At 53.8% G+C, this 26,648-nt stretch overlaps 2 protein-coding genes and 1 long non-coding RNA gene across 10 annotated transcripts; 2 read left to right on the plus strand and 1 right to left on the minus strand.

Moving 5' to 3' along the window:
* Positions 1 to 795: 795 nt before the first annotated feature.
* LOC115599360 lies at positions 796 to 3,136 on the minus strand. Of its 3 annotated transcripts, none has more exons than XR_003988341.1 (3): positions 2,988 to 3,136; positions 1,540 to 1,591; positions 796 to 1,151 (listed from the first exon to the last, which is right to left on the minus strand). It is a non-coding gene; the product is annotated as an uncharacterized LOC115599360 (long non-coding RNA). The 3 variants fall into 3 exon arrangements; XR_003988339.1 differs by having other exon boundaries at positions 1,540 to 1,595; positions 2,988 to 3,130; XR_003988340.1 differs by lacking the exon at positions 1,540 to 1,591 and having other exon boundaries at positions 2,988 to 3,120.
* Positions 3,137 to 4,573: 1,437 nt separating this feature from the next.
* Positions 4,574 to 16,940, plus strand: WDR81 (WD repeat domain 81). Of its 3 annotated transcripts, none has more exons than XM_030462247.1 (11): positions 4,574 to 4,722; positions 5,436 to 9,041; positions 9,300 to 9,407; positions 9,500 to 9,690; positions 11,616 to 11,806; positions 12,062 to 12,227; positions 12,347 to 12,512; positions 12,968 to 13,666; positions 13,853 to 13,998; positions 14,160 to 14,339; positions 15,215 to 16,940. In XM_030462247.1, exons 2-11 carry the CDS (start codon positions 5,480 to 5,482, stop codon positions 15,539 to 15,541), a joined length of 5,736 nt encoding a protein of 1,911 aa, XP_030318107.1. In that variant the 5' UTR covers positions 4,574 to 4,722; positions 5,436 to 5,479; the 3' UTR covers positions 15,542 to 16,940. The 3 variants fall into 3 exon arrangements, with proteins under 3 accessions (XP_030318107.1, XP_030318105.1, XP_030318106.1); XM_030462245.1 differs by having other exon boundaries at positions 5,453 to 9,041; XM_030462246.1 differs by having other exon boundaries at positions 5,472 to 9,041.
* A 1,343-nt stretch (positions 16,941 to 18,283) lies between these two features.
* Positions 18,284 to 26,497, plus strand: SERPINF2 (serpin family F member 2). 4 transcript variants are annotated; one of them, XM_030462253.1, is made up of 9 exons: positions 18,284 to 18,385; positions 19,484 to 19,547; positions 20,259 to 20,321; positions 21,026 to 21,440; positions 21,738 to 21,881; positions 22,084 to 22,287; positions 23,132 to 23,274; positions 23,855 to 24,059; positions 24,875 to 26,497. In XM_030462253.1, exons 2-9 carry the CDS (start codon positions 19,488 to 19,490, stop codon positions 25,198 to 25,200), a joined length of 1,560 nt encoding a protein of 519 aa, XP_030318113.1. In that variant the 5' UTR covers positions 18,284 to 18,385; positions 19,484 to 19,487; the 3' UTR covers positions 25,201 to 26,497. The 4 variants fall into 4 exon arrangements, with proteins under 4 accessions (XP_030318113.1, XP_030318114.1, XP_030318111.1 ...); XM_030462251.1 differs by lacking the exon at positions 18,284 to 18,385 and adding an exon at positions 18,924 to 19,026; XM_030462254.1 differs by lacking the exons at positions 18,284 to 18,385; positions 23,855 to 24,059 and adding an exon at positions 18,923 to 19,026 and having other exon boundaries at positions 24,875 to 25,199.
* Positions 26,498 to 26,648: the final 151 nt, after the last annotated feature.

Raw genomic sequence — 26,648 nt, forward strand, 5'->3', positions numbered from 1 at the left:
CGAGCAGCAGTGCCTGGACACTCCTCCACTTCCCGGCCACCAAAGCAGCTTGGGAGGTGGTGGTCCCCACAGTTCCACAGGAAGCACCTCCAGGGGTGCAGAGGCTCCCAGGGGCCCTCACTCCGTCCCTACAGAGATATTTCACCCCACACTGAGCTGTAGGAGAGCCATACAACTCCCCTCTCACCTGGTGCAAGGCAGGAAGGCCTCCATCCCTCTAGAGCAGCTTCCATCTCTCCTTTAGGACAATCCATCCACCAGTGAGGCAGAACCTGGACCAGGAAGAAGCCCAGCAAGGTTCACCTCAGCCCCTTTCAGTGCTTCTGGCTCCAAATACCTGAAACCCTGGCGCTTCTCCAGTGCCAGCCACAGACAGGGCTTTCTGGCCTCCAGAGATGGCCATTCCCAGAACACATGTCTGGGGCTGCGTGTGACTCGGCCCTGAGTCACCAACTCCCAGCAGCCCAGCCCCTCTTTGCCTGGGCAGCATGGGTGTAGAGCCAGTCCTGTCCTCTGGCTTCATCCCACCACCTGGCATACTGCAGGATTAATCCTGCTCCTGAGCTCAGTCCTGTGAGCTACAGCCATCCTCACATCACCTCTTTTGCTCAGGAAAAACCAAGGGGACCCAAACAACAAGCCCCTTCCACCCATGGACCCCAGTGCAGCAGCAGCCAGGGGCTGAGCTCTGGTGCTCTGGCCTTCCCCCAGCACGTCCCCAGTCTGCAGCTCCCACCAACCTCCCACCCAGCAGATCCAGGCACCCCACAGGCAACAAACTTCCTAAAACTGAACTGTTGAGCAAAACAAAGTTTAATGCTTCTTTCACCCTTCTCTAGTCATCCCAGCTCAATGCCACCCCACTGGTGAGGTGGACTCTGCAGCCAAGGCTCCATCAGGAAGCTGCCAGATTTCTTCGTCCTCCTGACCAGGCTCATCTTCAGCCCTCAAATCCACGGGACACTGCAGGCTGACTCATCCCAGTGGCTCCAGGCACGGGTGTGACTGACATCCAGGGTCCCAGTGACGAGAAGAGAGTGGCTACATTCAACAGTTCTTCAACTGGCAGCTTTAGCTATTAGAGAAGGACATAAAGCTTGCCACTGAAGAACTGGTGCTGGTTAGCCAGGAGCAGGGCAGTGGGACAGCACCTGGGAAGGGAACACACACATCAGAGTCAGGCTGAAACCGCACCCAGCTGAACCATCACACCCACAGCAGCCACTTCAGGGTTCCTCCTTTCCCCTGCCCCAGCACCAAGTCCTGATTCACCACCTTGTCTTTCCCATAGAGCTGAGATCCCAAAGGATCCCCTCTCTCTTGTGGGGGATCAGGAGGCAGCCCCAACCTTGATCCCCTTCCCATCCCGCCCCTCTCCCAAAGCAGCTGGGACTTGGGCTCTGTAACCTGCAACTGGGCTTAAAACACGAGCAGGGAAGAAATCAAGGAGATTTTCTGCTGGAAAAGAAGAAATAAGGCAACGTGCTTGGGTGGAGAGGCTACTGCAGGTAGGGGTTAAGGCATTCCCTGGCTGCTCACCTCAGGCATCCAAGCTGGCAGGGTCCCACCTGGCCGGGTGCCAGCCGCCTGCCTGCCTGCCGAGGAAGACACTTTGTCAGGCGGCTGCTGCCAAGCCACCGCCAGAGGAATTTTGGGGAACGCAGCCCTTTCCCCCCCCGTCCCCGTGTCATTTTTATTGGAGGACAAAGACAGCAACCCCACAGCCTGGTGTGGGACCCTGCTGCTTCCCCTTCCACTCAAGGGAAGGGGGAGGGGAGAACCACAAAGAAAACCCCCCTTTTCCACAGCACCCGGTGCTTCCAAGGTTGGGATTGAGTTCTGGGAAATCCCCAGGTGGCCAGACCCGGTGGGGGGACAGACAGACCCGGTGGGGTCTGCCCTACAGCATCCTCCCACCAGGGTCACCCCAAAAGCACCCAGGATCCCGGCCAGCCCCAAGCCCTCGAGGGTGAGGAGGGAAGGCTGGGGTCCCGGTCGGGGGGCTCCCGGTCCCGGAGGCCGGGGCTCGGCGGCAGCGGCGGCGGGGCCTGGCGGGGATGCCGAGCATTCCTGGCGTGCCGGGTACATCTGGTCCGGATTCCAGCGAGCGGGTCCCGGCCCTGCTCCACCCCCGCCGGCCCGTGAATCAGCACCCGCTGCTGAGCCACCAGCCCCGCCGGCACCGGGGGCTGACGAAGCGGGTGGGAGGGGGGTAGCTGTCCCTAACAAGGCGCTCTCCCCCCATCTCCCCCGTCCTGGCACCCACAGACCCCACCGCTACCGAAGAGAGCCCCAGTAGGAGCTCGCCCCGTTAATGAATCGCTCTGTGCTCCCAACCAGGGCCTCTCTCCCGGTTTAACCGGGTCACCCCCGCTCCCCGCCATCCTCCCCTCTCGATAAAATCAACTCTCCCCCTTCCCCACCCCCCCTCCTTCCCCGCAACGGGTGCAGCCCCCCGCGCTGTCCCACGGTAAAGCCGATCCCTCTGCTCACCCCCGGGGCACCCCACTGACCTCCCACCCGCTCCCCATCCCGGGATGCTCCGGTCCGTGCCCACGGCGGGGAGCGGCTTCGGGTCAAAGTCTGCCCCGCCCGGTCCCGGAGTGAAGGTCACCCCCTGGGCGGCCACCGCCCGTCACGGAGGGCCCCGGACGCGGTCCCGTTGGCCCCACCGGGATCCCCCAGAGCGGGGAGCAAGGGACCGCGCCCCAGTCCCGGCTCCAACCCCCCCCCCCCAAGTTACCCCGCCCCACAGCCAGCGGGGGCGAGGCCGCCGGGCCCGGGCGACGCACGCGGAGCCCCGGGAAGGTGGCGCCGAGCCGAGCCCATATCCGCTACCCTACCCCCGGTAAAGGTCACCTTCCCCGGCGGGACTACCGGGTGTGGGGGGGGGAGTACCAGGCCCCTCACCCCCCGGTACACTGGCGGCCCCGCACAGGGTTCAGCTGCCTTTAACGCCCGTTCCAGCGCGGCCCCACCGGACCCACCTGCTCTTCACGGCCCAAACGCGTCCGGTGCGGTCCGACCCAGCCCGGCCCGGTTGGTGTTGGTGCCGCCGCCGCCTCCCCCCGCCGCCTCGCGCGCCGGCTCCCGTCTCGGATCAGCTGGCGGAGTCATGACGCAGCCACCCACCGGCCCCACCCCTGACCAATCACCGCCCAGCACGGGAGGTGCGAACCCCGGCCCCGCCCCGCCCGCTCCCGCCGTGATTGCTGGCTGCTCCCACCAATACCGACCAAACACAGCGAGAGCTCAGCCAATAGGAAGGCACAGACGGCGCTCTGCCCCGCCCACTTCGGCTAAGGAAGCGCCGGAGTAACCGGCGGTTGCCTAAGAAACGGCTGGGCCCGCCCCGCCGCGGAGCATGCCGGGAGATGTAGTGCGGCGCGGCGCTCCCGGCATGCTCCGCGTGCTGTGAGTTGGCATTTTCAAGAGGGTGAAGGGGGGGGTGGGAAGGGGGGGGGGAAGGCAGTGAGGGCGGCTCTGAAAGGACTCAGCCCTCCCGGCGGGGCCCTGGCGGGGAGCGGCGCTGTGGCGGGTCCGACCCTGCCACCCCCTCCCACCCTCAAGCGGCTCCGCCCGCCCTTTTCAGCGCTTGGGGCCGGTGACACAGCCCCGATTCCGAGAAGTTGCTCTGAGTCGGCGGCCAATCAGAAGTGAGCGCTTCGCCCCGCGCACCAATCGGCGGGCGGGGGGGGCGGAGCCGGGGGAACTCGGGTGACCCCGATGACTTGGCAGCGCCGCGCCATGACTGGACAACTTCTTTAAAGGCGCCGCGCTCGGGCGAGGGGAACGGAGGGCACAGGCGGCTCGGCCCGGCGGACCCGCCCTCGCGGGGCTTCCACTGCGGGTCCGAATAGCTGCGGCGGGGCGAGCCGGGTCGGGGGTGTCGAAAGTTGGAAAGCTGTGGTGCCCCTTTAAGGCGTTTTCCTGCCCTTCGCCCCAGTAACAGCTGATTGCAGCGGGCAAGGGGCGGGGGGGCCAATGGGCTGCCGCCACGTCCCGCCCACGTGACTCCCACGCGCTGCCGTGAGGCGCTGCCCGGCGGGAACCCCGGAGCCTTTAAAGGGGCCGCGCAGAAGCAGGCGGTGTGAGGGGAGGCGGGCGGGCTTCCTGAGGGCAGCGACGCACCGGGCAGCCCCGTCAGAACGGGAGAACATGGGTTGTGGCTGCGGGACACGGCCCCGTTCGCGGTTTACCGGGGCTAGGCGCTCCGTGCCGCCCCCGCGGACTGCGCTGGACCCGCGAAGAGGAGGGCGGGAGGGCCCTGGGGGCGGCGGGGAGGGCAGCCCGGCCCGGCTCCCTAGCGCCGGTTCCCCCCGGCACTCACCTGCCGCCGGTGGGGTCCACCTGCCGCCGCAGGGACCCCTTTAAGGCCGGCTGCCTCGTCAGCGCGGCTCGCCCGACTCCAGCTGACAGCCCGGAGCGACTTTGACGTCACCGTGACCTCAGCCGGCGCCGTCGCGTCATGCCCCGCTGCCTGCCCATGTATAGGCACCGCGCCCCGGCCTTGCGCAACCCCCCTCCGTCCCCCGCCCCGCTGGCCGCTGGAGGGAGCCCGGCCCCGGCCCCGCTGCCTCCCCCTTCGGGGCGCCGGGGCTCGGCGGGCCGCCCGTCCCGTGTCCCCTCGCGCCCCCCGGGCACATGGCGGCCGCATGTGACCGCCGTCACCTGACCAACATGGCCGGGGTCCGCCGCGGCTGAGCCCGCCGCCGCCGCCAGGTAACGCGGGGCCGGGGCGCTGCGGGACCCCCGGGAGGGTGAGGGACCCCACCCCACCTCCTTCCCGGGGCAGTGAGGGACCCCCCTGGAATGAGACCTGGGGCCCGTAAGGCTCCATCCCGGCGCTTCTCCCTGGTCCGGCATCTCCCCGTGTCACCCTCCGGGGACTGCCTGTGTCCCTCGCCCGGGGCTGCGGAGGTGCCATTGTGTCCCCTTCCCCAGTACTGGGGCTCTGCAGACCCCATCATTTTCCCCTTCCCAGCTGGCGAGGTCCCCTCGTGTCCCTCTCATCGGCCCCAGGGTACTCCCGGGGTCCCGCTTCCAGGGCTGTGGAGGTGCCATCTTGTCCTCCCTCCCTGGCGCTGCAGAGGTCCCATCGTGTCCCTTTCCCCCGCCCTGTGGCTGTGTACGTCCCATCGTCCCCCTCTCCCCCCCCAGTCTTATCATGCCCCACTCCCTGTCCCTGGACTGTGGAGGTCCCATCAGGTCACCATGCTTGGCTGGGGAGGTTCCATTTTATCCCTCTGCCTCAGCCAGAGCCACTCCCTTCTCAACCTCACTCCTCCCAGCTGTAGCATCTTTTGAGTGAGCTCCTAGAAACACCATTTTCCTCCCCCACCCTGGTAGCAATGGGGACATGAGGGTCGCTGTGTGACATGGGTTCGGTGGGGGGAGCCGGGCAGGAATGGTGCTGTGTTCCTCTGCTCACTCAGGCACACATCACCCCCAGGTGATCTTTCTTCCATCAGAAGCCGATATGGACGGCTTCCTCCAGAGCGTGGAGAAGGACCTGAACATCGACCGCCGTCAGCTGGCAGCTGCCACCGAGGGGACCCACGTCACTGCCTTTGTCCCGGTGAAATGGCTGACGAGCCTCAAAGAGCGCCGGGTGCTGCCCAACCTGTGCCCACGCCCAGAGGGACTGAGTGACGTGGAGGTGAGGACCTTCCTACAGCATTCCGTGCAGAAACTGCCCACGGGCTGGACCCGGGTGGAGATCCACGGGCTGCAGAAGGAGGGGCTGACATACCCTGTGACGAGGGTGCAGCCTCTCCCTGCCTCCGACCAGCGGAACGGACACCCGGAGACCCTGCACAGCTTCATGCAGCACGTCGCCTCCCAGAACTACCGGAACCTGTGGAGCCGGGCTCACTGCCTCTACGCGCGGCCGTACCGCCACGCCGATGTGCCACCCACCCTGCCGGCCCTGGACGCGCTGCGGGCCGCCCTACAGAAGGCTTATGGCTGCCCAGTCCTTCGGGTGGGCAAGAACGTGCCTGGTGCTTCACCCGCCAAGGAGAGCGTGGTCACCAAAGGGGTGTCCTCCTGCCCTAACCTGCTGCAGGCTGAAGCTCTGCTGGAGTCAGCCAATATGTTGTACATCATCTACCCGTACGTGCAGTTCTGTTTACAAGACATTGTGACTTTCAGCCCGGCCAAGCTCATCAACAGCCACGCCAAAATCCTCTTTCTCCTCTTCCATGTCCTGCAGGCCATGAAGGCTTGTCATCAGGCAGGTCTGGCTTGCGGCCCCTTCTCCCTTCGGGATGTAGCTGTGGATGAGAAGCTGTGCAGTCGGCTCCGTGTGAACTTCAGAGAATATGAGCGACTGAAGAAGGAGGAAGCGAACCTGGAGGCTGGTGTGGAGCAAAAGAGTGAGCAAACCAGCACTGGTGTGCGAGGGCAGGAGGCAAGGTGCCCTGCCTGCCAGAAGGACCTCCGAGACCTGGTGTTAAAGTGGGTCCATGGGCAGGTCAGCAACTTTGACTACCTTATGCGTCTGAACAGTTTGGCTGGAAGGAGAATGGGAGACCCCAATTATCACCCAGTCCTTCCATGGGTGGTGGACTTTACTACCAAAAATGGCAAGTTCAGGGACCTTAGGAAATCCAAGTTCCGACTCAACAAAGGAGACAAGCAGCTGGACTTCACCTATGAGATGACCAAGCAGGCGTTTGTTGCTGGTGGATCCAGTGGAGAGCAGCTCCATGTCCCTCATCACATCTCTGATGTCCTTTCAGATATCACCTACTATGTCTACACCGCTCGGAGGACACCCAAGGCAGTGCTGTGCTGCCATGTGAGGTCCCAGTGGGAGCCCAATGAGTATCCAGCCAGCATGGAGCGCATGCAGAGCTGGACCCCAGATGAGTGCATCCCAGAGTTCTATACAGACCCCTCCATCTTTCGATCCATCCATCCAGACATGCCTGACCTGGATGTGCCATCTTGGTGTAGCTCCTATGAAGAGTTCATTGAAGTCCACCGCATGCTGCTGGAGAGCCGGGAGGTTTCTCAGGACCTCCACCACTGGATTGATCTCACTTTTGGGTACAAGCTGCTGGGAAAGGATGCTGTCAAGGAGAAGAATGTCTGCCTCCATCTAGTAGACAACCACACGCATCTGACAACTTACGGAGTTGTGCAGCTCTTTGACCAACCACATCCCAGGCGCATGGTGGGACCTGCCTACACACCTCCTGAAGCTCCAGCCATTGCCCGGCCTCTTCTCCAGAACATCAGGGAGACTGTGTTTTTGGAGGATATCCAAGGCCAGGTGACAGATGTGGTTAATGGTCTGGTCCTGGAGGCTACTCCGACTGAAACCACCTGGTCTGGAGACAAACCTATCTCAGGTGAGGATGATTTAGAGCAAGGGACAGAAGCCCTGGATTCCATTTCTGCTACTAGTAGAGCTGCTGATCAGCCCTGTGCCCCCGTGCCTTCAGCACAGCCCTCCACCCTCCCTGCTTATGCCACCGAAGGCAAAACCTCAGGGGTCCGACCTCTCCGTCGGAGCAAGGCTGGTGCTGTGGATCAGTTTGACATGAAGATCACACTTCCTGAAGGCTTCAATCCACTCCAGGCTCTGGAAGAACTGGAGAAACTGGGCAATTTTTTGGTTAAAGGCTTAAGCAGCGAGATGCAGCTAATGGAGCAGCCATGGGAAGAGCCACCCCTGGGTCTCTCAGACCTCTTCCAGAGGGACATGCAAGCTTTGGGCATTCTGGTGGCTGAGATTGTCTTTGCACCAAGGATTCGTCCTTCAAAGCCTGACGCATCCCTGTTGGAGCGGTTCCTGATGGTGCGGAATCTGTGTCGCTACCATCCCAAGGAGATCCCAGCCCCACTCCAGCATGTGCTTCACGTCCTGCTGCAGCTGAGTGTGCCAGTGGAGAAGCTTCTGAAGACCAGGCTGAGCAAGGGCATGGTGCAGCTGTTTGAATACCAGCCCATCTCCCAGGGCCTGCCCCCACCCTGTCCCACCCAGCTCCTCAGTCCCTTCAGCTCTATTGTCCCCTTCCCCACGTACTTCCCAGCCCTACACAAATTCATTTTCACCTATCAGGCAAAGAAGATAGAGGATGAAGGTCAGGGCCGGGAGCTTGTTTTCAAGCTGTGGCAGCAGCTGGAGGGGATCCTTCCTGAAATCACTCCTGAAGGTTTGGAGATCCTTCTGCCCTTCATATTGTCTCTCATGTCTGAGGAGAACACTGCTGTCTATGCAGCCTGGTATCTCTTTGAACCTATAGCTAAGTCCCTAGGTCCAAAGAATGCCAACAAATACTTGCTCAAGCCATTGATTGGTGCGTATGAGACCCCCTGCTACCCCCACGGCAGGTTCTACCTCTACACTGACTGCTTTGTTGCCCAGTTGATCGTGCGCCTGGGCCTGCAGTCCTTCCTCCTGAACCTGCTGCCACACATCCTGCAGATCCTCGTGGGCATCGAGAACTCACGGGAGGAAAGCAAATCCTTCCTGGGCACGGCTGAAGATGATGAAAGTGGAGGGGAAAGCCCAGTGTCATGCGTGTTTGGGGAGGAGATCAAAATGGACGTGGAGCACAGCTCTGCTGCGCTTGACCTGCTTGATTACACCTCTGGTGTCAGCTTCCACGACCAAGCCTACCTGCCCGAGAGTGAGGACTTCCAGAGCGGGCTCTATGTTGGGGAGACCCTGCAGCCCCAAGAGCAGGAATCACTCAGCCTTGGGCGGCTGAGCGACAAGAGCAGTGCCAGTGAGGTGTCCCTGGGGGAGGAGAGACCTGCAGATGGCGATTCCCAGAAGGACAAGAGCAGCCTGAAGTCGATGGACAGCAGCCAGGATCTGAAACAGAGTGAGGATGAGGAGGAGGAGGAAGAGGAGCATGATGAAGAGGAGCACGATGATGCGGTGGTTGATGCGGAGCTGACGGTGGCCGTGGATGCTGGTGCCTCTGTGGATGTCACCCTGGCTGATGACAGCAGTGAGCCAGAGGATGGAGAGGGAGAGGAGCTGCCGGATCACTCTGATGACAAAGAGCAGACAATACTCCTGGGTAAGACCCTGCTGGCATTGAGCTGTTCTCCTGAGCATGGCAAACACCCAGCAAAGCAGGGAGTGGGAGCAGGGAAGAGCTGGGGAAGAAGTGGGTCTAGGTTTGGGGGTGTCTGTGGTCCCAGCTTGGGGATAACAATGAAACTAGTGTAAAAGGTCAGGTCTCCACTGAAACGTGGGTCTGAGACCTGGGGAGCTTGGTGATAGCTAATCTATGCCGTGCCGGGCTCTGTCCTTGGGACTGTTTGTTGTTTTGCAGACACAGCCTGTAAGATGGTGAGGTGGCTCTCAGCCAAGCTGGGCCCTACTGTCACATCCCGCTTCATCGCCAGGAACCTGCTCCGTCTGCTCACCTCCTGCTACGTTGGTAATGTCTGCTCCTCCCACCCCGAGCCTGCTGGATGCCTTGGGTGTGTGTAGCCTCTTTCTTCAGCTCATGTTGTTGTTGTCTCTGGGCAGGCCCCACCAGGCAGCAGTTTATACCAAGCAACGATGAGAACAGTCCCTTGAGTACAGGAAATATCTACCAAAAACGACCAGTGCTGGGAGATCAGGTGTCCAAGCCAGTGCTGGCCTGTCTTGTGCACGTGGCGTACCTGTACGGAGAGCCTGTCCTCACCTACCAGTACCTGCCCTACATCAGCTACCTGGTCAGTATTGGTTGCCTTTTCTCTACCTTTCGTGTGTGTTAGGGTGAGACCTGTGTCTAGGCACCAAAGGAAGATGCACAGGAATAGTTCAGCCTCACCAGGAGCTTCCTGTTTTAAAATCTATGCTTGGTTGGGCTCCATCTGGGTCAGAGTGGGCTGAGCAGCTTTGACTGCGTTGGCTGAGAAGGGCGGTGCTGATGCATCCAGAAGAGGCACCTTCATCCCTTGCCATGAGCTACCTCCTGCTTCCAGTGAAGCATGTGGCTGTATACGTGGGCTTTCATGGAATCCTAGACTGGTTTGGGTTAGAAAGGACCCTAAAGATCACCCAGTCCCACCCCTCTGCCAGGGGCAGGGAAACCTCACACTAGACCATGTTACTCCAAGCCACGTCTAACCTGCCCTTGAACACTTCAGGGATGGAGCAGCCACAGCTTCTCTGGGTAACTTGTCCAGTGTCTCTCCCCATTCACAGTGAAGGATTTCTTCCTAAGATCTCATTTAAATCCAGTTTGAAACTGTTCCCCCTTGTTTGCTCTTTAGCAAGCCTCAGCCACTGTGGATGCGCCTTGGGCTGTCCCAGCCCCTCCTTCTCCATTTCAGCCAGAGTTTTTCCCATCAGACCCATCGCTGGCATGCCTGGAGCCAGTGGAGAAAAAAAAAAAAAAGTTTTCCTTTGCTTTGCTGAAATGGAGCTGTCCCAAGGGTGAGATTGTGATAACGGGCAAGCAGAAAAGTCTGGGCTGCTGTGGGGCTGCTGGAGTGAGTGGTTTTTGTGGTCTGTCTGAGGAGATAGGGGATGAGCTGGGGAGAGGCTGCAGGAGGTTTTTCAGTGGCATAAGAAAATACTGGTAAGAGTTTAAAACTTTTTGTCTTGAAATTCATAGCTGAAGAGCAAGAAGAGAATGCGTGTAATGCATCTGGTTGAAAAACAACCCAAATTTTCATAAAAAAGGAAACGTTTTTGAATGTTTTAAGCAGGCTTGGTTTTCATATTGTTCCCTTTTTAGTGGTTATAAACACTTTGGTTACGGATTCTTGTCTAAATGGAAAGCTTCAATAGCTTTTTGATAATTTAAACGTAGAGGAAGAGAGGCCACAGCTGTTCATTTACAGAAAACAAAAAGGCATTGTCAGTTTTTCCAGTGTTGAAGGGGAGATTTTTCAGGGGAAGAAATCCCATTTTTCAGCAAAATCTTCCTCCACCCAGTTGCAATCATAGCTCCAGCTGTTCTGCTTTGCTTTACACAACTTATTGCTTGGGGGCACTGGGGGGATTAATACCCCTGTGAACAGCATTTGGCAACCTGATCTTAAGGCTATGGAGCTGGCGGGTCACAAATAGGATAAAGTCAATCCTTCCTGCAGGATTTGGCAGAGTGGCTCTTTTGTGAGAGGAAGAGCCTCTGTGATGAGCTGGAAGATGGCAGGTGTACAAGAAATATAGCAGAAACCAGGAATTGTTTGTGAGTTTTGCTATTGGCTCTGTCTTTTGGGTGTTTGATTTGTCTAGGAGTGAGGAAATAGGACAATCCAGACAGAAATCTTTTAGTGCTGCTGCTGTTAACTCTTTGGCATTGCTGTAACCAACATTGCTACATGGTCAGCAAAAAAGAAGATGCATTCTGCTGCCTCATGAAGTTCTCAGCATCTCGAGTCCTTCAAGTCAGCAGCAGGTTTGCCTGTAACTTGTGCTTGGATATTTCATGCCAGGACTGATTCTCTGCAGCCTGTGTGTTCCACCTCAACGTGGCACGGCACGAGGACGCCAGTTCTTGCTTTAAGTTGTGTGTCTGTAGGAGGTCTCCCCACTTCACATGCTGGCAAATGGGTTTTGAGGCTGAGCTCAAATGATCCTGGGCTCACCCTTGATGTTTCCTGCTGGGGAGGTGGTGGCCCTGACACTGAAGGACTCCCTTTTGCAGGTTGCACCCAGCAGTGGGTCTGGTGGTGGTCGGCTGAACAGTCGGAAGGAGGCAGGGCTCCTGGCTGCTGTGACACTGACCCAGAAGATCGTGGTGTGTCTCTCGGACACCACGCTGATGGACATCCTCCCCAAGATCAACCAGGAGGTTCTGCTCCCAGTGCTGGGCTTCCTCACCTCACCAGCCATTGGGTAAGTGCTGCAATCTGCTGCCCCTTCAGCCAGGATTGGCACAACTCAAAATGGGGGATTTGGAAATGGTTCTGTAAGGACCTTGATGCTGCTGGGGTTGTGGGGCTGCTCCTGCCCTGGTGGGCACCTCCTGGGGTAGGGCATGTAGAGCTTGCCCCGTTCAAGACCTTCTCATAACACAGACAAGGCAGGAACCATGAAGCAAAGGAAAAGGGAATAAGTGGAGGACAAGCTGGTAATGGATGTCCTCTTCAGTTTCCCCAGTGGTGCCCAGGCCCGTATTGTCCTGTGCATTAAGACAATCAGCCTAATTGCCTTGATCTGCCTGCGGATTGGGCAGGAGATGGTGCAGCAGCATTTGAGTGACACAGTGAGGAGATTCTTTGGGGCATTCTCACTGCTGCAGGAGCTGCAAGACCAGGTTAGTGACATGTGAGATGTTCTCCTGCCATCCCCTAGTACCCAGCCACAGGCTGTGTTTGAATTAATTAATTACATGATGAGTGCATCTGATCTTGCATATGTTCTTCTTTTGTGCAGGGATTAACAGCAGAGTCTCTGAGCAGCTGTGAGATGCCTGTGATGGAGGTGCCCCTTTCAGATGGGAAGCTGCTGGCCCTGGATCCAACTGTGTTGATGGAGTTACAGAAGGTGTTTAATCCTGAGATGGCCTACACCACCTACATCCCCTTCTCCTGCTTGCTCGGTATGGCTTGGCCACCATCTCCTAGGAGTTGTGAAGAGAGCTCCATGCTCTGCACATGGGTGCTGAACCTGAAATCAGGAGAAGTCAGAGGCTGTAGGGCTGCTGGGGAAACCCACAGCTTCTTTATGGTGGCTTTTTGGTTTAAGAGCCCATCAGGCTTAGAATCATGGAATAATTTTAGTTGGAAAAGACCTTTAACATCATCAAGTCCAACCATTAACATAGTGCTGCTAAGTCCACCACAAATCTGTGTCTCTAAACACCACATCTCTGTGCCTTTTAAATATCTCCAGGGATGGTGACTCAGCCGCTGCCCTGGGCTTCAGGCTGCTTTGGCTGGGAGCAGAATATGGGGATGTTGTGTTCACAGCTGGGTGCTGACCTGTATCCTTTTGATGGTGGGGGGATGATGAGGAAGAAATTCATTTCACTGAAGCCACATTCCCTCCCTTCAGGTGACGTTATCCCAACAGTTGTGCCCAACCACTCACTGGTTGAGAAGCTGGCCAGCCTCTACCTGGAGAATGTGAACCCCAAGAGCCTGCAGGTGGTCAGCCTGGAACAAACACCGAGTGTGGTGGCCTCAGACCAAGATATGCGAGGGGCTGAGCCCTTCTCTGGCCAACAGGAGGACACTCACTCTGGTACTTTTGGGAGCGTGCTGGTAGGGAACCGCATCCAGGTCCCCGTGGACACGCAGCGTGAGGGTCTTGGCTTGCTCCGTCTCAGTTCTGGCACTGGTGGCTTCATTCCCAGCTCATCCCGTGAGGAGAACGCCCTGAAGCATGACCTTCCCCGCAGTACCCACATGCTGTGTGGGAACTGGCTGGCCTACTGGCAGTATGAGATTGGGGTGAGCCAGCACGACCCCCGCTTCCACTTCCACCAGATCAAGCTACAGAGTTTCTCAGGGCATTCAGGAGCCATCAAGTGCGTGGCACCGCTCAGCAGTGAGGATTTCTTCCTCAGTGGCAGCAAGGACAAAACTGTTCGTCTTTGGCCCTTGTACAACTACGGGGATGGCACCAGCGAGGTGCCCCCACGCTTCACCTATGCTGAGCACAAGAAATCTGTTTTCTACGTGAGCCAACTGGAGGCATCACAGCACGTAGTGAGCTGTGATGGGACCTTACACATCTGGGACCAGTTCACAGGTGAGAAGGGGAAAGGTGAGGGCTAACTGGAGTGAGCTGCTCTGGATCTTTAAAGACCCTGGTCCTTAAAGACAGAGAGATCACATTGATGTTTGGCTCCTGTTAAAAACCAGTGCAGAACTGGAGATTTTCTCTGTACCTTCTCTGTACATCTGCTGCTGTAACCTCGCCATCATGTTTTCACAGGCAAACTTCTCCGGACTTTTGATGAACTAGACAGCAAAGTCCCCATCACAGCTGTGACCACCATGCCACCTCCCTACCACAGCATCTCTGTGGCCAGTGCAGACTCTGTGCTGCGGTTCATCGATCACAGGAAGCCAGGACTACAGGTAAGGTCGTCACCTTCCTCCATCTGCCTGCTTGATGATGGGATTGTGGCTGGCCCCGAGCCAGCTGCCATGCCTCCAGGAAAGCCAGCTGGGCCTTGTCCACTTACTGCTGAATCCCCTGGATCTTCAGCCCCACAGTATCTGGACCTTCTCTCTTGCAGCACGAGTTTCGTTTGGCCAGCGGGGTGAGTGCTGGGCTCATCCGCTGCTTGGCCATCAGTCCCAACGGGCGCAGTGTTATGGCTGGCTTCTCCTCAGGCTTCATTGTGCTGCTGGACACCAGGACAGGACTCATCATGCGGGGGTGGCCTGCTCACGAGGGTGATATTCTGCAAATCAAGGTGAGAGGTTCAGCTGGGAGCAGCGGGAGGGGTTGCTTTGTCGGCTTCACCCATTCCCTGAACCTGCATGGAGCTGCTTTCTAGTTTGGCAGAGCTTCTCTGCTCCATCTCCTTCCATCCTTTGCTGTGTCCCCAGTAAGATGCTCAAGCTCTCCTCCCCATGGTTGGTGCTGTGGGTGGCTGTTGTTGGTCCAGAATGTGCTGAACAGAAATCAGCCTCCCCACAGTCAGTCCCTTCCGAGCAGGCCTGCAGCAGGGGCAGGGAGGAGACACCTCACCCATGAAGAAGCAAATGTGTTGGTTTCTCTGCAGAGCTCTTGCTCCCCTGGGGGAGTGTTACTCTAATGAGTAACTCTTGTCCATATTTACCCACCCTCAGGGAGCGGTGTGGAGGTTCCACTGTCCTCGACCCAAGTGCAGGTTAAACAAAGTTCAGCAGTGTGGGTTGTTTACCCTCTCACTAGCTCTGCTAATAAGAAGCTCTGGGCTTCTCCTGCCCTCAGCAGTGTTCTCTACTATGAGAGAGTCTCTCAGTTCCTTTTCCCTGTGAAGGAAAATAATTTGGCAGGTGGTTTGAAAGGAAGGGAGATAATGTCTTTACCCTCTGCAGTAGTAACATGATAAATTAGTTGAGGATCAGGATATTGAGAAGAGACACAGCCCATCACTTGGATACTTGGGTACCACTAGAGAAGGTTGCCAGCTACCAGAGTGCTGTAGCTTGCAGTGTCCAATGCAGATGTCTTGTTAATATTGCTTGGAAATGGCTGGGACTGTCCTAAGGGATTGCACAGGGACTGTTGGATCATTTGCAGGATGGGGCTGGGATTTTTTCCTGCAGCAGTGTTGGTTCACTGTCCTTTCCTCTGCTGCAGGCTGCAGAGGGCAACATGCTCATCAGCTCCTCTTCAGATCATTCCCTGACTGTCTGGAAGGAACTGGAGCAGAAACCTTTGCACCACTACAAATCTGCATCTGAACCCATCCACGCCTTTGACCTCTATGGCAACGAAGTGGTCACTGGCACTGTGGCCAACAAGATTGGTGTCTACTCCATGCTGGAGTCCTCAGCGCTGCCCATCAGCACGACCAAGCTGAGCTCAGAGAATTTTCGGGGTACGCTGACCAGCCTGGCAGTGCTGCCCACAAAATGCCATCTCCTGCTGGGCTCAGACAATGGTGTCATACGCCTCCTGGCGTAGCGACCTGTGGCCCAGGAGCTGGTGGTAGAGCTGAAAGCCAGCAGCCTCGCTTCCAGAGGAGGCAGAGTTGGGTGTTTCTGAACAGAGGATGCAGGGGGGAAGGTGTACTTGTTCGTGAGCCCTCGGTAAAGCCTCTCTAACCTCTTCCTTTGTCTTGGAGAAGAAAAAAAGCCATAAGTGAGAAACCTCTGCTGCTGCTGGGAGAAATGCTGGGTGTTGTAGGTCACTGTCACCCCTGCAGAGAGACCTGGAGCTCTCCGTACCATGTGTGCCTAATTCCCCAGGGGACTGTGAGCTGCCCTCCACAGTACTATGGACCACAGGTATCCTCCTTCCTTCAGTTAAGGGATAAGAGGTGCCACCTGACAAGAAAAAAATAGTATAGCTACTGCTGTCTGCACTCGCCCTTCCCTCTTCACTCCTGAACCACTGAGCTGTCTGACCAGAATAGCATAAGCTGGGCCTGTGATCTGCTGCCTTTGGAGCTGCATGGTGCCATCTCCTCCTCCTCCTGTGGTCTGTGTGGGCCCAGAGGAATTACCTTTAGTTTCTGCCAGCTCAGTTAGAGCCTGTATGGGAGAAGGACAAGTTAAGTGAAGCACTTCTGGAGCCTTGCTGGCTCCAGGGCGAAGATGGAAATGGAAATCTGCCAAGGCATGAACCCCATTTCTCTGTGGGTTCATTTAGCAATGGGCTGCTGCAGAGGCACAGTTTGGAATGGGAACATGACTGTCTAAGAAGGGCAGAACTAGATGCTTCCATGAGGATTTTGGCTTCTAGAGCCATAGGATAAGGCTAGACTGTTGTTGGGTCCTCCCCCAGCAGTGCTGCATCCTGTGTATATGTGAGGGTGAGGAATGTCCTGTGTACCACACACTGGCAGTGTTTCTCAAGAAATCATCCTAATCCTCTCCACTCTTCTTAGTGCTGGTCAGACTACTGGGGAAGACAGGACATCAAAAAAGATGCTCAGTTTTGCCCCCTCCTGCCCTTGTAGGGTGAGAGCCAGGGAGCATGATCCAACAAAGTCTCCTGAACTTCCCTTTGGGACAGCACTGTTCCCACCCCAAAAGTGAGGAGATGCTCTTTGACCCAGCAGTAGGAGTAGTTGCCTCACTTCTATTGCAGCCCTTTTCCCATCCATCCTGCAGCCTAATCAGAGCGGGAAGTTCTTATCTTGGGCAGAGGAGGAGCTTGCTGCAGGTTGTCCTGGGAGGGCAGAAGGCTTTCATCCAGCTCCCAGTTCATCTGAGGCACTTCCAGCTGGGACGGCTGCTTTCCAGTTGGCCCTTGCTATCCCCCCCTACCCAAGGGGAGCTCTCAGTCCCTTGTTGCCTACTAACCACTTGCAATAGATGTAAATATTTACTTCCAATAAACTCTTTGAAAGAGATGCAGAGATGGGTGCGTGGAGAAGCTCTTTGCTGGATGTCCTAGGTGTGGTACAGGGCTGGCTGCAGCTGTCCAGCTCAGGCAGAAGAAACGAAAGCTCTGTCTTGGGACACCTCTTGTGTCCCTGGAGGAGTTGGAGTGGGGGATGCTCTGAAGATCCTCTGGATGCAAAGTAGGACTGTGCTGCACAGGGACTTGGATCTGCTTCCCAAATGAAGTAGAATCGTTAAGGTTGGAAAATACCTCTAAGACAATCAAGTCCAACTGTCAACCCAACACCACCATACGCAGCAAACCATGGCCTGAAGCACAATGTCTGTGTAGTTTTTGAACACCTCCAGGGATGGTGGTTTCCCTGGGCAGCCTGTTCCAATGCTTTACCACTCTTTCAGTGAAGAATTTTTCCCTCATATCCAATCTAACCCTCCTTGGTGCAACTTGAGGTCATTTCCTCTCATCCTAAAGTAGCTCCCCACGTTGCAGCAACATGCCCTGAAGTACCCTCTGGTTGCAGAACTGTCCTTTCCACCCCTTCCCAGTGTCTGGAATGAGTTTGGGAGCCAAGAGCTGCTGCAAGAAATGGTGGTGGAAGCACTGTGCTCCCCTTAGCATTCCCCACTGCTCCTTGGTGGCTCCTCTCACCGTGAGGTCATGGATAGAGCTGGGAAGGATCACTCTTCCTCCTGGATCTGGCACAAAAACCTCTTGGGACAGGAGTGCTGGAGCACTGCCCACCCTGGAGACTCTTCCTCCGTGCCGCAGCGGTGTGTGCGTGCCCAGCACCGGGGCCAACTCCACCAGCAGAGCTCTGGTGCCTGCTGTGGCCCAGGGGAGGTACCAGCTGCTCTTGGCATCACCATCTCCTGCTCATGTATGTGGCCACGGGGCCTTGGGCACCAGCCATCTGCTCAAACCAGTGCCTGGCACTTGCTGCAGCAGAAGCAGCTGGGACACAGGAAGTAAATATTCTGGGGGTTTCTGCAAAGAAAAATTAAAAACCAGAGCAAACCCTAGGGCAATAAATGCCAAGCTCTATGTTTTTTACTAAAGGTTATGAAGAAAAGAGTGTGTTCCCAGCACAGGCAGTATCAAGTAGAACCACTGCTAGGGACAACTGGCTTCTCATGCCAGCAGGATTTTCGGAGCTGGTAAACTTGGTGTTAAAGTTGTCTTGAAGGTACAGCAGCCCAAAGTGCCTCCTCATCTGCAAATGTACTACAGATTCACTCTTCTGCCCCAAACAAATGTTGTGGGTCAATATTTGACCCCCAAAAACATTTGATCCAAAACAAAGTGGATGCTGTGGGTCAATATTTGCCTGGCAGATTCTGGGATGGGTGGTGCCGAAGGTCGCTGCTGATGGGCTGGACAAGAGGCTGGCTGTGTCCCATGCAGAGCCTTCAGCCAGGCCAAAGCTGGTGCCAGCTCCAACGAGGACACAAACAACTGCAGGTAAGGGGGAAAAAAAAATGAGGATTTGTCAGTAAATGGGGACTCTTCCAACAAGCAATAGTGTCTTGCTGGGAAAAGGGGGTGAATTTGGCAGAGGCCTTGAAGATAGGCAGCAGCAGGGAGGAAAGGGGCATTCAGGGTTAAATGTGGCTGCAGGATTTGGGGTTTGGGAGGAGGGGGAATGAAACAGGCTCAAGTTTTGCTTCTTCCACTTGGCAACTGGGTTCATAGCCCAGCAGTTTCGGGTGAAAGTTTGGAGGGTGGAAAGCAGCCCTAGGAATTAAGTGTATGGCAGCCCTGCTGAAGGCTGGGCTTTGGCATGGAGGCTTTATAAAGTTAAGAAGAAAATAATGTTATTTCTGCTTGTGAAGGAAAAATGTCCGGGTGAATTAATGGGAATGAATAATGGGAATGGGTGGGGGTTTATCCTGGAAGCCCTGCTCCCACTGTCCCATGCGGGAACCCAAGTGCGGGGGTGGGAGAAGGTGAGTTTGCCAGCAGAAGGGGAAGGCAAGTGCTGGGAAGGGGAGGACTCTGTATTCCAGGACATAGTGCTGAGAAATAGCTCTGGCATCGCTTTTTCTACCTGTAAAGTCCCTCCCAGAGAGCACTTGCTGAGTGCCTGCAGCCCCTTGAAGCAGGTCAGTATCCCTTCTCCTGAGAGCCCAGGGCACAGCTGAGGATACTGATCCTGTCCCTTGGTAGTTTGGATGGGAAAGGAGCAGCAGAGGCTCTTGTTTTCTTCCAGAGGTATAGTGTGAGCCAGACTGATTAGGGAAATATCATTTGCAATCCAGAAAAATGAGGGTGATGGAGTCAGAAACACAGTGCTCCACACAGGAGAACCTGGCTGTGGTTACAGCTCTGCTCCGCCGTGGGTCCCTGTTCCTCTCTGATTTTGCTGCCTTGGCGTTGGACCCAGGAGTCCTGTGTTGTTTCTTTGCAGCATTGTTCATCTCCCCCTTGCTTTCTGCAAACTCCTGTGCCAACCTGTTTGGCCAGGTTGATAATTTTCTCCCTGCAGACCTGAATAGGCTCAGCTTGCTGCTGCCAGGCAGCTGGAAGTAACTTCTCTCTTGGATGGTCCTTCTGTTCCAGAAATATGGTGTTCCTCTGGGGTCTTTTGCTGCTCTGCCTGTCTGCTCTGCACAGTCAACTAAGGGTAAGTTGTTTTTTTACTCCAGCTGTGGTGGGGACATCTCTGGTGTGAGCTCAGCCCCCACCAGCAAAGGGCACCAAATCCCAGGGCAAATACCATCTGATGCCTCTGGGTGAGAAGCCCCAGAAAGCGTATTTGGTGGAGGACACCACACCTCTGCTATGGAGTCAGCCTATGCCTCAGTACAGCAAGGTTTCTTAATCTTTTTTTTTCCTAGCTGATATAGCTGTGGATATTCTCATTATCCAAGTGGCTCTTGTAGAAAATTTTTGGAAACTTTGCTTCAACTGTATTTAGTGACCATGACCTTTGGGGGTTAACGGGAGGTTGTTTAATAACAGCTTTTTTCCCTCCCATTTTAAAACTGGATCCCTGACAGTTTTGAGATTGCAAAATGGTACTGCTCGCTCTCTAGAGGATACATTATTTTGTACCCTTATCACCTGGTCCCTTTCTAAACAAACCCAGCACTTGCAGACTCTCCCAGCTTCTGCTCACTTCCACCTCCCCATGGTGGACCTCATCACCTCTGGCTCAGTCCTACAGCCCTGCCAGTGCTGAAGCTACGTAGGGGCTGCTACAGCCAGGCTGGTGCCAGTCTCTGACCTGGAGTGGCAGCAGAGAGGACTGACTAGAATTCAGTGGAAATTATCTGGGACCTGACTTCATTTCTTTGTTGTTGATTTTTTGGTTTGTTTTTTTTTCCCCCTGCAGTTTTCCTCAGCACATGCCATTGAGCAACAACGCCTCTTCTTAGACAAAGATGGGAATCTGAGGGTAAGCAATAACCAGTTGTACCTCAAGGGGTTATGCTGTGGTATTCACAATGGTTTTCCATTTTGTCCTGAGGTAGGACAAGCCCAGGTGGTGCCATCTGACAGCACCAGCACGAGAAAGTCCATTGCTGTGCAGAATATCTAAATGTGGGGGACAGAAGTGGTAGCCTTAGAAAACTGGAAAATGGGGAAAATTGGTGAGAAGAGGGATGGGATGGAATAGAGCAGACAAGTCAAGAAGTATTGCAGGTGCCTGGAGAAGGATTTGAGCCAGAAGGGATTGAGGTTGTGACAGCAATAGAGGATGCTGACCAGTGCATGAGGCAGATTGGCAGTGCTAAAATAAATGAGAGGAGGTGAGGAAATCAAGGCTGAGGCTGATGGATCAAGAAATAGTGAGGGCACAGGACATGTGTTGAACAGGTGGTGGTTCTTGCTCTCAAAGCATGGCTATTGGGCTCCTTTGCCTGGGGCAGGCCCAGAGAACAAGTGGAGGAGGAAGCACTGCAAGACCCTCACTCCATCCATTTTCCCAGGATATTGTTTCCAAACTCACTGAGGTGCCTTCAGCCTCAAAGTTAAAAGGCAAACTGAAGTGAATACACCACCAGAGCAGAGAAGATGTAAAGTTTTCTCAACCCACTTAGCTGTGCAGTAAAACCCTCGAGTGGAGGGGGTAATGTGCTCCTTCTGCTTTCTCCCCAGGATTTGAAAAGTGCTGGAATTGTCCAGTCTGCTCTGCCAGTAGCTGTCCCAGCCCTGCCCAACAAAAAACTGGCAGGCTTTACCTATGACCACTTCCAGAAGATTGATGGACACGTGTTACCTTTCACCACCACACTGCCAGGCACAAGGAGTGACAGGAACTCTGAAGACGAAGTCCCTGGGGCTGCGGGCTGTCACAAACTGCAACCATCTGGGGAAATTGCCTCTTCTGAAGAGGAAGGAGAGGCTGAAGATAAAAGCTGTGAGATAACTTGGAAGGAGAGACAGAGGCTAGCAGATGGCTTGATGAGATTCAGCATCAAGCTCCTTAGAGAGGTCCAGCTGGAGTCCAACAGAACCAATGTGATCCTGTCGCCCCTCAGCATCGCTCTCGCCTTGTCTCACGTGGCACTGGGTAACATCTTAGTTACAAAAGCAGCAGTTCCTGCCCTGCCTTTTACCCCTTCTGGAGGCACTAGGAACTGATGTGCAATATGCAAAGATTAAATACAGCACCTGCACTTCATCTTAGTCCTGCAGCTTTAATTAGTTAGCATTACAATTGAAGCTGCACTCCATGGCCTATGCTGAGGCTCCTACTCTCAGGTTTCTCCTGCCCCTTTTGTAAGGCACAGTAACAGGAGGCAACTTAGAGTAACCTCCCTGTTTTCCACTAGCTATGAACTAACAGGAATTTGCCTTTGCTTTTTAGGAGCAGCAGGACAGACAGAGAAGCATTTGCTGGAGGTGATGCACCTGGAGTCAGTACCCTGTCTGCACCAGGTGCTGGGCACCCTTCGCAGCAAACTTGCTGAGTCCACCCTCAGTCTGGCATCACGTCTGTACCTGCAGAAAGGTGAGAGCTGGCAAGGGACGTTCTGTATGGGTGTAGGATAAACCTCTTGGTAACCAGGAGTGCTGGAAGCATGCTGACATGCTGGGAGATGTCTCCATTTCCCTAAGCACTCCTCCTGGGGAGGGTCATGCTGCTGGCTGAGCCACTGAGCAAATTTTTTCAATGTCTGATGGCTTCATAGAGAACTCTTCCCCTCTGGCAGGATTTGAAGTGAAACAGAAGTTCCTGGAGGATTCAGAGAAATTCTATGGAGCAAAGCCCATGACCCTTTCTGGCATCAGTGAGAATGACCTCGTAGCCATAAACAAGTGGGTAAAGGAAGCAACTAATGGGCAAATACCCACCCTCCTGCAGCAGCTCCCAGAAAACACGGTGATGCTCTTGCTCAATGCAGTCCATTTCCATGGTGAGCTCGAGAGGCCTTACTTTTTCAGAGGGATAGCTAGAAACCTACTAGTTTTCTGCAAGCTCTGTAGCTGAATGGCATCTCCTCTCACTGCTTCCTGCTAGTCAATCTGCCTGTTCTTTTCTTGTACATCTGCCATTCCTCTTGCTTAGACTTTTTTTTTTTTTTTTTTTTTTGTTACAGTAATGAATCCCAACCACTTCATATGTGCTAAAAATGTTACTGGAGAGCAAAGCCAGAAGGCAGCAGGTGGCACCTGCAGTATTTTTGCCTCCTGGTTCAGGATCACAGAGAGCAGCACATCAGTGCTCATCTTAACCAGGCCACATGCAACTCATCACACAGCAACCACAGAGCTCGGGGGCAGCTCCTGTGGATTTCCTTCTGACTAGAGCACAGTGGTCAGGCACATCTTCCTTTTTTAGTTCCCTGAGGATTGTGGACTGGAACCCAGACCAAACATTTGCAGTGTAAATCTGCAAATGTTTCAGCTTGGTCTTGGAGCACTGTTTCACCCTAAGCAGCACAAAGGGAACACTCTTCGTTTTGCAAAGCACAGACATCCATTACTTTATCTTCATAGCCTTCAGTAATCTCCCATGCTGAGACATGAGGATTAATCCTCATTCTTTTTGTTATTACAGATTTCCTCTCTGGAAGGTAAGAGCTTCCTGCTGGTAGGGCTCTTCCAGCCTTGGTACTGACTTCTCTTTGCTGAATTTCTATTTGCCTGCTCACTATCTGCCTTATGGAAAACTCATGATAGGAGGGATGTCAGCTAGGCAGTTTCTGTTCTACTACCTAAATATAACTTATGTTGATTTCTTAACTTACATTTTGATAGGATTTTGGAGGAACAAGTTTGATGCTAGCTTCACTGGGCCAGATGTATTCCACCTTGACAATGAGTTTGTCGTCCCAGTTGAGATGATGAAAGCCCAGCAGTACTCTCTGAGCTGGTTTACACTGGAGTCCCAGGACATTCAGGTGGGCTCTATTAGGAGCACTACAAGGTTTAATTGAAATTTCCTTTTGCTCTGATATTTTATTGAATGCATGTATTCTCACCAAAAAACAAATATCTTTTAACAGGCATAGCACACAAAAATTTAATAAGCATCCTTTGTCCTTGCTTCTAGCAAGAACGTTGAATCATTCTCAGTCTCTAGGGAAAACCACAAAGAGATATTCCCACTAAACAGGAATTAATGGAGGTTTAAAATCCTGAGTTAAAGATAAATGAGGAAATATGGGAAGGAATTCCCTCAGACAATGTACTGATGGAGCCCTTCAGAATACTGCTACTGTTTGTGCACGTGCACTTCCACTCTGCCACGTGCTCAGTCTTTTCCAGTCAGTGGGTAGATACTAAAATCTAATACTGTTATTCCAACATACTTTCTCCTCTGATACCTGAAGACATCAGGTATCTCCTTCCCAGCAGGCTGTTTTCACCCCATAGCTAGACTGGATCTGCAGACCAATTAGAAAAAGGCTAAATCAAAGGCATTAATTTCTAGACCTTCCTTCCTCTTCCATCAGTTATTCTGATTGGTTCTATTTCCAGGTGGCCAAGTTTCCCTTTAAGAACAACATGAGTTTTGTGGTCATTGTACCAAACCAGTATACCTGGAACACCTCTCATGTGCTGGAGAACTTCCCTTATCAACAACTATGCAGGCTTTTTCCCAAGGAGGTACCCACCACAGTGAAGATCCCCAAAATGAAATTGGATTACGAGCTGGAACTCAACAACGTTTTCAGTCAAATGGGTAAGGCCTCTAACAGGATTTGTGCAGAATAAGTGAAACTGATCAATCTACATGGCATCTGTTCACTAACACTAGAAGCTGCCATCCTTGTTTCTAAAGCTGTGCCTCACAGCTTGATCCAGATAACATCCAAACTCTTTCTACTCTTATTTCTCTCCCTTTCCTTATACTTTGCTTGCCTAGCACCAAATGTTTTGCTCCAACAAGATGATACTGCAAAGAAGGCAGCATTCACAGTTCCTCACAATCTTTACAAGTTCTCCCTATTCCCCTGTTTCTAGCCAAGACCAACTTTTTCTCATGCATCAACCTTTTTCTCTTACTTTGTCATTTAACGTAGTGTCCAGGACCTGGAGATTACCAAGAGATAATGCAAATCACAAAGGCTGGAAGTGAGATCTTACTGAAATGAAACACCATGTACTGCATTTCCAGATGAGGATAAATTAAGCATTCACTTTGTTTTACAGAATTGCATAAAACCCATAATCTATGTAAAAGTGTGTTCAGCCTAGCAAGAAAGAGCTGCTTTTTAGGGAAGGGCTTAAGTTCTTACACTAGTACTCTAAAAGAGGTGGACAAAGCACATGAAAACTGTTCTTATTTTGGCACCCTCAGCCCTTCATGCATAGAGGGGCTGGGGAACCTGGCTGGCCTCCAGCTTTTGTTTCTGTTGCCTGCCAGTTCTCAGTCCTCCCTGGTGGACAACACATGTAGCAACAGATGAGGCAATTGCTTTCTTCAGACTGCTTTGAGGAAAATCGGAGTTGGTGGCACCAAGTGGGACAGGTTAACATAGTCTCATTTCTCTGTAGGCCTCCAGGAGCTGTTCACAAACCCAAATCTGCAGAAGATCACAGATGGGCCTCTCTTTGTATCCAGTATACAGCACCAGTCCACCCTGGAGCTTAAAGAAGATGGGGTGGAAGCATCTGCTGCTACCAGTATCGCGATTTCACGCTCGATCTCTGCCTTCAGCCTTGACAGGCCCTTTGTCTTCATTATCTTTGAAGATGAAACAGGCATCCCACTTTTTATAGGCAGAGTCCAGAACCCTAACCCCAACGCTGCTCCCCAGATCAAAGAGCTGCGGGACTCAAGGGAAGGAACAGATGTCAATAAGTACCCCATGCCCAAATAAGAGAGGAGCAGAGCCTGAGTGTTCTGGGACTGCTGCCTGAACCTTTGGACCAGTTAAGAAAGGCCTCTTGTCCATGGAGACCTTCCTTTGAGGCCACAGGAGGTAATCCCTTGCTGTTTTCCTTTACAGATCTCTAGAGACCAGCCCTGGGATAGCCCATTCCAGCCTTGATGAGCTTCTCCCGGCTGGGGTTCCCCTCTGGTGAACCTGAAAAGCTAGTTCTGCTTGAATTTCTCTTCCAGGGCTCTCAGTCCTAGAAGAGAGACTTCCTTGTCCCTAGACTCTTATTAGAGTCTTTATTAAGCTCTTACCAGAGCCCTCCATAGCCTGGAATCATCATTAGCATCTGGGAACTTGGGCAACAGCCAGAGAGATTCATATGGCTCTTCCTTCTGCAGTTCCTGTGAACATATCTCCCTCAAAGTGTTCCTCTGAAAACCACCTGTACCCACCTAGAAAATAACCTCCAGATCAACTGAACTAATAACCAGTTCTCTTCTTTAGGATGCCTCTCAGCCATTTCCAGACAGAGGCTCTTTTCAGAGATTCCCTTTTCCCACTCCCTGTGGGATCTGATGTGGGAGGGTCTGCAGTGGGGAAACCCCTTTAGATCCTCACCTCCAGCCCAGACTTGGATAGTCCTAGATTTTTCAAGACATATTTTATAAAGTGTTTTTTAGTAATTTTTATGTTGGCAGAACAATAAAGAGTAAAGCAGAACACATTTGCTTAAGGTTTTGCATTGAAAAACCCACCAAGAAAAGAGATAGGCACTCAACTTGGATAGCTGCAAAGATTGGGAGGGGAAAAGTCTGGGCATGGAAAGGTAGGAGAAGGTCTTTGCTACACCTAATCACAGAGGACATCACTGGCTGTAAGGTGAAATGGCTGATAAGACAGTCCAAGGATTGAGTCCAAGAAATTTTGGGCATCTCACCTGCTGTGTAACCTCGCTGGGTCTGAGCTGGCTTTGTGAAATGGGCAGAATTCCTCAAATCAGGGCATGACCCAGTGGCACAGGGACAGGAAGGTATTTTGCCTGTGAAGAGCAAGGCACAGGCAAGGGGTGTGACAGGTATTGAAAGGTGCTTATCTGGCATCTGCTATCTGTGATTTGTTCTGGGATACTGCTGGCTCCACAGCACAACACTGGATAGTCAGGAGAGCTTCCAGGGGAAGGAGAGACAGATTTCGATGCCTGTAGCTGAATGTCACTGCTTTTGCCCCATTTTGGCAATGTCCTGTTACAGTTTCAGTTCTGTCTGAGATGGGCACAGCTCCATGGATCCTTGCTCTGATGTAGCAGTGCAGATCTGGAAAAAGCTACCACGAAAGATTCTTGGGACCCAACCAAGCCATTCTACCACTTAAAAGTATTACTCTAGCTCACCAGAGCCTGCCATGCTGCAACTGCTTCTGCACAAAACAACTACTGCCCATAGTAGATC

The sequence above is a fragment of the Calypte anna genome, chromosome 19, assembly GCF_003957555.1.
Source record: "Calypte anna isolate BGI_N300 chromosome 19, bCalAnn1_v1.p, whole genome shotgun sequence".
Lineage (NCBI taxonomy): Eukaryota > Metazoa > Chordata > Aves > Apodiformes > Trochilidae > Calypte > Calypte anna.